We start from the raw sequence: 9,836 nt of genomic DNA, 5'->3' as shown, positions 1-9,836 counted from the left end.
TCACACACTCACACACACACACACACATCCAGCTAGGCCATCTAATCCACATGGAACTGATCACAATTCAACAACTAGTACACTGTAAACTGATCAAGTATTGCTGCTACACATAAAAGAAAGATCCTTCAACCACTTTTGAGCAGATGCTTTCATTTGTTTGCCAATTAGCTAATGGTGTCTGACACAAGTTGGGCTTTATGAAGTTGTTTGGTGCATGCAGCTCAGAGGTTTAAAATAGGAGACTACGTTTGAGAGGTTGTACTCCTGCCATGTGTTTGGTGTAGGCTACTTTGCTGCTCAGCATGACCATTGGTTTGAGCTGAACCAACTGACCTGCTCAGTGAATAAACGTACAGTGTTGTCCAGTTCTTACCTGATTCTGTTCAGCCAGTCATACCGCTCATAGGGGACAAAACAGGTACTGCAGACAGAAAGAGAGAACGATGAAGGAGCAACAAAAAAATGGAATGGTTGACACCACTGGATGCCTTAGTTCATGGGGGTCTCAACTCAACTTCACTAAGGGCCACAATGGAAAATGAGAAACACATCGAGGACTATCAAAATTGTTCTAAAGATGAAATCAAATCATTATGAAACACCACAGCTACAGCATGTCAGGGGTGGAAATCACCACGCGCCTTGCGATACAATCTCATCACGATACTTATGCCATGATACAATATTATTGCAAATTTAAACATATTGCAAAATTCTGCAATATATTGCTTCTTCTCATTTTTCTGAATTTCAAATGATGCCCCGAAAAGGAAACTATCTAAAAAGATACATTTCCCTGTTTGTTCATATCACTTCAATTTTATAGCTGCAAAATGGGATTGTCAAGCAGACAAACTGACCAACACATATATGATAAAAGATCGATACTTGGCGGCTGTGTATCAATACAGTGTTGCCATTGAAAATATTGCAATAATGTATCATTTTTTCCCCCACTCCTACAGAATGTCCAGATAGAAGTATTTCCATGTGTCATCAAAGATGTTTTTATGTGAGTTAATAGTAAAGAAATGATTAGAATTTTAAAAACCATGTTCTCCTAACTCAAACTCAGACAGGTAATCTCGTTATTGTCCACTAGAGGGAAGCATACTATAAGCATGTAGGAAAGCACAGGATATCGGTCTGTCTTTCTGTTTCAGTAAGTCTGTAACAAACAAACAAAACACATTTACAGAGAAATGGATAATGGAATTGGTGTTCTTAATGACACCCGGAGGAAACACAGATTGTACATTTTATGGGCTACTTTATCACCTATCTGTATTTCCGCATTGAAGGTGGAGACCTGAAGTGGGACAGGCTTGCTGTGTTACGTTTGGGGAAGTTGCTCAATATCGGAAAGACACATTTTACTAAACTGTGAGCTAAATACCAGTTTGCTAATGTTCTGTTTTTATCGGTGCTATGGCGGACGATTAATACTCGTAATGTCGCTGTTTTCAGTAGCTACAACTATCAGATAAAACCCAAACTCAGACTGTGTCCGTATTTGTTTCGAAAAATGAATAATTCTGGAACTCCCGCTACTTACATTCGCAACCTCAGTTATAGTCTACTTCGCAAGTTGTCCGACTTTCTGGACCCTCAAGACAGGTGGAAAGATGTTATTGTCTCGATACGGAAGCCGAGTGGGGAGTTAAGGTACTCTCAGCATCATGTGAGGTAGGTGATTATCTGGTGGCAGACAAGCTAATGTGGGCTATTTACTGTGTTATTGTTTTAGTTCAGGTCGAGAATGCTAGTATATTTAGGGTACCTATTTGTCTGACTGTCTGTCTGTCTGTCTGTTGGTCTGTCTATTATTTTATTTCTCAGGAGATTTGAAGGCCTTGTTGCACAGGGTAAAAGTCCCACAGTGGAGCTGCTGTCTGACTGGGGGACTTCTAACAGTACAGTGGGTGAACTTGTGGAGATTTTGAAGAGCCACAAGTTATTGGCTGCTGCTAGTGTCCTGCTGCCTGGTATGATTTTCCAATATAATAATCACAGACTATAGGCCTATAACCCTATCTACAGTCAATGGTCACACTAACACCTACATCATCCCAATCAAAACCAATGTCCCAATGTTTTTTCATTTGCCCAGGAAATTAGATACAAATGTCCAATATCAGTGAGTGAACGCAGAAACTCACTCAACATTTATTAATAAATTAGTCTTAGTTTTGTTACATCTATTGTTCAGGGACGGGGGAAAAAACTACTAATATCATAATAATGGTAGAGAAGCTTCATTTCAGATGTAGCTACTTTCCACCTGCAGTCTAGCAGGAAGACACAATTGCTGTACATACAGCCATGTCATAATATGGGACACACTATCTTAAAGGTCAAGTGATCCCTGGGTAAAAGATGTAAAACTGCAAAAACAAAGAGCACCTAGTAACAAGGTATTGGTTAAACTTTACAGTGATAAATGTTAATAGCTTCAATTGTGATACAGATACTGAATATCAACTGCAAAATAGTTAAGTACTAAACAGAAAAAAGCTTTATTATTATTATTATTATTATTATTATTATTATTATTATTATTATTATTATTATTTTGTGTCCTACGGTACATTACAACTGTCAGTTTCATGTGGGATTATATTGATTGATTGATTGATTGATATCTTTATTTCGAACATGCAAGAGACGTGATACAAATAAAAAATAATAATAAAAGAAATAATAAAACAAAAAAATTTGAGAGAAACATAAACAACAAAGTATCCTTCTTTAACATCCCTCTATTACATGTGCGAAAAGGAGTAGGAAGAAGAAACTTATGTACTCTACCCCTTTAATTCTTGCATTGCTTACAATATTTATAATTATGTTGATATATATATATTATATCACCCTACCTACACAAATACATACACACACGTACTATACACCACATTACAAATCTACATATATACATACATACATAGCCACACAATATACACTACACACACACAACATATACATATACTATTACATATACATAACTATATATATACATATACATACACACACATATATATACATATATACACACACATACAACATATACACACACACACACATACCAATCTATATTAAATAAATAAACACAACAACAAAACACAAACAAAACTTTCTACAGTGCTTCTTTATACTTTCTAAAACTATTCTTTTGACATTTTTTTGAAAAGGAATATGTTTGGGCATTGCTTTAGGTTCTCATTTAGTTTGTTCCACAATTTAACTCCGGCATTGATAAACATAATCTTTTCTTGATGTTCTACATCTATTAATCTTAAAATTTCCTCTTCCCCTTAAATCGTACCCTCCCTCCCTTTCAGTGAACATCTTTTGAATATATCCAGGCAATAGGCTATTTCTTGTTTGACATGATACTGCAGTTTGATATTTAATTAAATCATGATTTTAGCAATTTAGACATTAGAAATAATGAATTAGATGATCCCGAAATCCGGCGTTGTGAATGATTCTATTGCTCTTTTGCATAAGATAGGGCTGTAGTGAGTGTTGATAAGTGTTTCCCCAAACCTCTACACAGTAATTAAAATAACTAAATATATGACGATTTAAAGTGATACCACATAGAAATAAAGAAATGCAGCAGTTGACGTTCATGATTAAAAGAAAATTAAAAAAAATGCTCTACAGCACAAAGGGGGGAAAGTAAACAACAACAACATGTACACAGAAATGTACAACATACATGCTTCCTTTAAAACACATTATTGTGTTTGTGTAGATTATCTGGTTATTGCACTATTGTCTAGCTCAGAAATTCTCAAAAAGTAATCACAACCATTTGAGGTTATTAAGACTATGATTTTGGCTAGTGCACCATATCAACAAAATAACTTATCTTGATGTCTTTTGTCCACACGCAGTGGAAGAGGCAGTCCCACCAGAGGCACAGCCAGCATCTCCATCAGTTGGAACAAACAGCACCCTTCCAACTAGACTACTGGAAGAGAGGGAGACACAGCCACCACCTGCCAGCTCTCTTCCGCAGCCCCGGATTCTTCTGAAGAGTGAACCGGGCCACACAGGTCGTTGCACTTTTTCCTCCCAAATTTCGTTAAAACGTGTTAACAGTCCGCTGTAGAGACGTTAGTATGAATATTACTTTTTCATGCATGTTGTTTTTTGTGGTGATCTGTTCATTAGAGCAAGTTGTATGTAAGCATGTTTAGCGTTTAATTCTAAACTAGTGGAAGCATTCAGGCCTTTTACTCAAGTAAAAGCTACATTAACACAATGTAAAACTACTCCATTACAAGTAAAGGTGGTGCATTCAAAATCAAAACTAATGGAAAATGTGACCCACACAATATTCTTTATACATTGGTGTTGGGTAGTTTAATTTTTAATAATGCATTATATTTTATAAACTAGTATGTTTTTAGAAGTCTTAAAAAAATCTGAGAAAAGTAGAATATTTCCCTCTGAATTGTAGTAAAGTATAAGTATTAAGTATAATAAAATGTATAGAAGTATAATCAAGGTTCTTTTCTGTCTTAGTTCCTGACGTCTTGATTTCAGCAGAAGCAAAATTATAAATCATGCTGGTTCTATAAAATAAATTACTGATTTGAAATAATTGACCAGCAGGTGGCAGCAATGCAGCCCGAACCACAACACTTAATCTGCCCCTTGTCTGTGTGTTCCTCATTAGCTTTCTCCAGTTTCTTGTACAATGAGCTGATGGAGATAACAGGTAACTTTGATGACCGTCCCATATCAGACGGCGGCCACAGACTTGGAGAGGGAGGCTTTGGCACTGTGTACAAAGGTCTTCTTAATGACAAACCTGTTGCCGTGAAAAAGCTCAATGCTGTAAGTGAAAATACTTTCATGCCAGTCGGCTTACTTTTGCAGGTATTGTAAATCACACCTCAAAATATTTTCTCGTTTAGATGGATGACTTCTCCCTGGACGAGCTGAGAGTTCAGTTCAACCAAGAGATCCAAACTCTCAAAGTGTACGTTTCCGTTTCCCTCTTCTGTCTGTATCCTTGTTAATCCGGTTGGTTTTGAGTGAATCATGGCCACCTCATAACCATAAAGTTTTATTAACTAGAGCACACGAGCTGCACTGTAGCAGGCATATTAATCAAACGAATGGAACTTGAGAGCGAAAGCATTAAAAGAGTTTTTGGAAAAGCAGCTTGTAGTAAACCGGGGACCAACAAATACCCTTAGATTGAATAGATACTTATACCCAGTCATTGTAATTACTAATTGTAAAATAAATGCAATTGGTTGACACAAATCTTGGTCAAACCGTGCATGTAAATACTTTTCACTGTAATATTACTTTTTGTGCAACCGGTGGAGTATTGCTTGTTTATCAAGGAAGCAAATAAGGCTTTTTCCCAAAATGTCAAACCATTTCCATTTAGCCCAACATAGGTTAATATGATGATTTATATATTTGGAAATACAGGTCTGGTTTGATGAGACTGTTTGTTCCACAGGTTGAAACATGAAAACTTGGTTGACATGGTTGGATTTTCCTGTGATGGACAGCATCCATGTTTGGTGTATGCCCTTATGGCCAATGGTTCTTTGCTAGACCGACTAGCTTGCTTGGTAAGCACCATAAGCAATACAGACTCTGCTTTGTAGTTCGTGTGCTTTTACACAGATAATGTGATGCTTTTTGATGTTTTTAGGAGGGAAGTCCTCCTCTGTCCTGGAAACAGAGATGCTTGATAGCTGAAGGGACAGCGAGTGGCTTGGAGTATCTGCACAGCAACCATCATGTCCATAGAGATGTTAAAAGGTACATAAAGTGAGGCCTCATGATCAATGTCCTTTAAATTATCTTTTCTTAAAGCAATAGTTTAATATTTTGGAAAAATACTAAGATTGACAGCACTGTTAGGCACCATCGACACTTCATGTGTCTTGGGTGGATCAGGTCTGATCTAAAAAATGCTAACTGTAAATGCATCCAAGAAACATTCAAGACGGACTGAAATCTGATTCCTCAAACCACCTTTCAGACCTTTAAGTTAAATATAAAGCTCCAGCTTGTTGCTAGTTATCTTAGCTTAGCATAACGACTGAGGCTCAGTGACCTTACTGAGTTGATTCTGAAAGCAGTTTTGAGCGCTCGGAGAACATAGTGACATGAAGCAATGATCAGTTCAACAATGTTGGGAAAGTGTAATGAACGTATTTACAATTTTTTTCAATTACATAGATAATAGATGGGCCCCAGAGGAAAGGAGGATTGGTTAAAAGTTGGTTTACACAGATAAATCATCAGGGAAGTGAACAGTGAAACAATTCCTGAGACAAAGTCTGATAAAAAAGGCTAGGTACCGAGTTTAATAGAAGGAAATGTAACAGATTTACAACAGCATTGTTCATTATTGTTTTTACAGTTCTGCTTAGAGCCAAGCTAGCTGTCCTCTCCTGTTTCCAGTATTTTGCTAAGCTAAGCTTATAATAGCTTATTTACAGAGGGATAAGAGTGGTCGGGATCTTCTCATCGACAAGAAAGCAAACAAGCATAATTTCCAAAATGTCAAATTAATCCTAAGGGAATAGGTTCATAGCTCACTGTGTTTATAGTTTTTTTCTTTTCTTTTTTCTTTTTAGTGCAAACATCCTGTTAGATGAAAACTTTCAGTCAAAGATCTCAGACTTTGGGCTTACAAGAGCATCAGCCAAGCGGACGTCAACAACCATGATGACGGAGAGGATTGTGGGTACCCGTGCATACATGGCACCTGAGGCGCTAAGAGGAGAGATCACACCAAGATCTGATGTCTTCAGCTTTGGGGTGGTAGGCTTTCTGCAGAAACACACGCACGCACGCACGCACGCACACACACACACATACACACACACACATATTGGGGATATTACGTCAGGAAAAGAGAAACTGCAACTGTGATGTAAAATACAGAGCATAACTCAGCAGTTTAGTTAAGTCCAAGGTTCTCCCAAAGCACTGACACATACATATTTAAAGGACATACACATTATCGTATACATTTCTTCCAATTTGTGAAAATAGATCTCCGTTGTGTATCATATTTCATTTTCTACCAAAAGTTCCGAATCAGTTGAGGCCCACTGCTGTACTGCATTAGTAGCTGTAAATGGTAAACATATTATCTATTACATGACATTAGTTGAATGATTTATGGGATCAGCAGTGTATAAAATTGTCTGACCTTCCATATAGTGTAGTATGTACAGCTTATACATGTCTTATTTGAACAGCTGTGGAAACACTACAGTGTCTGTGAAGCGTAATAAAGGTTTTCTTTAGTCCGGAGCCATGTGATTAACCCCATCTCTCTGCCATCTACAGGTGTTGTTAGAAATATTGTCTGGACTCCCGCCAGCCGATGAAAACCGTGAGCCACAGTTCTTGGTGAGCAGCACAAAAGAGGCTTTTACTGTGTTTCCAATCTATCAAGCTACAGTCTACGATTACAGCTTATTAAAGACTTGGCATTTAATTAGGGAGACCTCGTTATCAGTTTGTCATTGAAGAGGGATTGAAAGGATTTGAGTAAATATCTTTGCTGCTGCTGCAACTTTAACTACTGTTCAAATGCGTGAACACAAATCCATATTTTTGGAGTGTATGTCCAATAAAAGTGGACACTAAAAATCCAGTTCCTCCAGCATGAAAAAATGAATTTTAAAAGTAAGCAATATTTTCCCCAAATCATGGCTTTTATAATTCCTCACTGCCTTCAGTCACCTGAATTGTGATTTTCCTTCAGATGGAGGTGAGGTATGATATAGATGATGAAGACGAGGAGCTGACTTTAGGGGATTTCTTGGACAAAAAGATGAGCGACTGGGAGTTGAGCCAGGTGGAGACTGTCTACTCTTTGGGTTGTAACTGCCTCCACGATAGGAAAAACAGACGGCCAGTCATCAAACAGGTACGATGTGGAAAGACACTGGCAGATATTGAGATGTTTAAGATACTGTGTTGGCATCTGGTCTACTTTCTGTGTCACCTTGAGCAAAATATCTTTATTTTCAGCTCCAGGAGCACTGAATCTGTCTCTCAGTACTTTTTAAATTCCCCGGTCTGTCTGCGGCTCACAGTACCAAGCCCATTGAGTTATACTGAGGATGTACATCTTACGAAATACAAATACATAGTTTCATTTTTAGAAAAGGTTCAGTAGTTAAATAAAACACCTGGGCACTGTTGGTTTTTGCAGTGCATTTGTTTGGGATTGTTTTCAGTGGATTTGGTTTATTTATGCCTGCAGGACGGTGTATGGAGGATCAACTACCCTAATAAACTACAGTGCCCATGTTTATTGTAATAAAGGAAAATGTCACCCAATGCAACAGTGTGGCTTATTGATGTGTTTTAACATCTTTTGGAAAACAATGGAGGTTTAGGACACAGATCTATATTAATCTATACCAGGTTTTTGCTACAAAAAAGACTTGGTGGGATCAACATGCTTTTTTGACAGAGCAAAATACATTTGGTCTTCAAATCAGTCATGTTATTGCTATATTTATCCTTAAAAGTAGATTAACTAGGCTGTAATAGCTGTGGCCAATTGAGGTCAGAACACAAAGAATCATATTGCTGTAAATCCAATAGTGAAGAATCTGAGATGAATAAATGAAGCATGGGATTTTCTTAGACTGTTTCCTGTACCTGATGTAAGGTTTTACTCTGTAGGAAAAGGCGTTTTGCAGTCTGTCATTTTTAGTTATCAATATCTGTCTTAACAGGTCCTGTTGGAACTTAAAGGAGTTGTCAAAAGCATTGCACTGGATTTTAAGGCACAGGAGTGAAGCATACCATCCCAGAAAGATACAAGGTTTCTGAGCCTGCTCCAGTCCCGGTGCACACACACAAATGGATTTCCTTCTCAAGTTTCAGAGAAGTTAATGTTACTTGTTAATTGTGGCTGACAAATATGTATATTTAGCATTATCCTTTTCTGTAATAATGAACTGACTTTTTTATCTTATTTGAAATAGATTATACTATGTTTTTTAGATTTTTAAGAAGAATGTAGATTATTTTGTCAGGTTTGATATCTCAATAGCTTGCAAATGCTGAAAGCACACAGCCACAGTGTTTGTTATGTTGATGTATTTAGTGTACAGGAATACAATTAATAAAAGACAAAACGTGATTTAAATATTTAATTTTTTTCTTAAAGAAAGATTTGTAAGAAAACAAATAAGACCAAACATGTTTTTTTCTATTAGAATGATACTATGAATTTAAAGGAAAGGATTTTTCTTTCAAACATGAGGTGATCTTAGTAGCTTGCCTAATATTAATCAGTAGACCAGTGGATGTGGCAACATATTAAACAAGGTAATTCTAGTATTCCCTTTCCGAACTGGGTGCTTGAGTGCTCTCTTGTATGGGCACAAGCAAAGTTTGAGTAGCTTCCTCTTAGTGAAATCTGAGATGTATTGATGTAATATTTCTGGAAGCCCGTTCTTTCCACTGTGATCCTCACAGACACAGACAATCACCAGAACAGACCAGACTGTTTCTTAATCGTAGAGCATCACACAGCTACAATATGTACATTTACAGCACTTGCATAGAAAAATAAGTTTCTCAGCAGATGATTTTTCATGTAAACCACAGTTATATCAAAAAAGAAGTCAATTTTCCAATATAAAACACACTGCTAAAATGAATCCAGAAGCACAAGTGGGATATCTTTTCTGCTTTGGAGCACCTCATTGTGCAAACAGTAGGAGACAAATGTTCAACACAGACACAAGAAATTAATTGACACAGACTTAAGGAATGCAAGTTAAGAATTTGAGCATGTGAACTCAAAAGGGTGG

General features: G+C 37.1%; 1 protein-coding gene across 4 annotated transcripts; it reads left to right on the top strand.

Moving 5' to 3' along the window:
• The first annotated feature begins 1,213 nt into the window (after positions 1 to 1,213).
• irak4 (interleukin-1 receptor-associated kinase 4) lies at positions 1,214 to 8,995 on the top strand. Of its 4 annotated transcripts, none has more exons than XM_032523577.1 (11): positions 1,214 to 1,689; positions 1,843 to 1,988; positions 3,909 to 4,067; positions 4,691 to 4,851; positions 4,932 to 4,996; positions 5,492 to 5,606; positions 5,690 to 5,799; positions 6,624 to 6,810; positions 7,345 to 7,407; positions 7,766 to 7,930; positions 8,751 to 8,995. In XM_032523577.1, exons 1-11 carry the CDS (start codon positions 1,529 to 1,531, stop codon positions 8,811 to 8,813), a joined length of 1,395 nt encoding a protein of 464 aa, XP_032379468.1. In that variant the 5' UTR covers positions 1,214 to 1,528; the 3' UTR covers positions 8,814 to 8,995. The 4 variants fall into 4 exon arrangements, with proteins under 4 accessions (XP_032379468.1, XP_032379467.1, XP_032379466.1 ...); XM_032523576.1 differs by having other exon boundaries at positions 1,252 to 1,689; positions 3,903 to 4,064; XM_032523575.1 differs by having other exon boundaries at positions 1,252 to 1,689; positions 3,903 to 4,067.
• Positions 8,996 to 9,836: the final 841 nt, after the last annotated feature.

The sequence above is a fragment of the Etheostoma spectabile genome, chromosome 8, assembly GCF_008692095.1.
Source record: "Etheostoma spectabile isolate EspeVRDwgs_2016 chromosome 8, UIUC_Espe_1.0, whole genome shotgun sequence".
Classification (NCBI taxonomy): Eukaryota; Metazoa; Chordata; class Actinopteri; order Perciformes; family Percidae; genus Etheostoma; species Etheostoma spectabile.
This window is presented reverse-complemented; position numbering and strand designations above follow the sequence as displayed.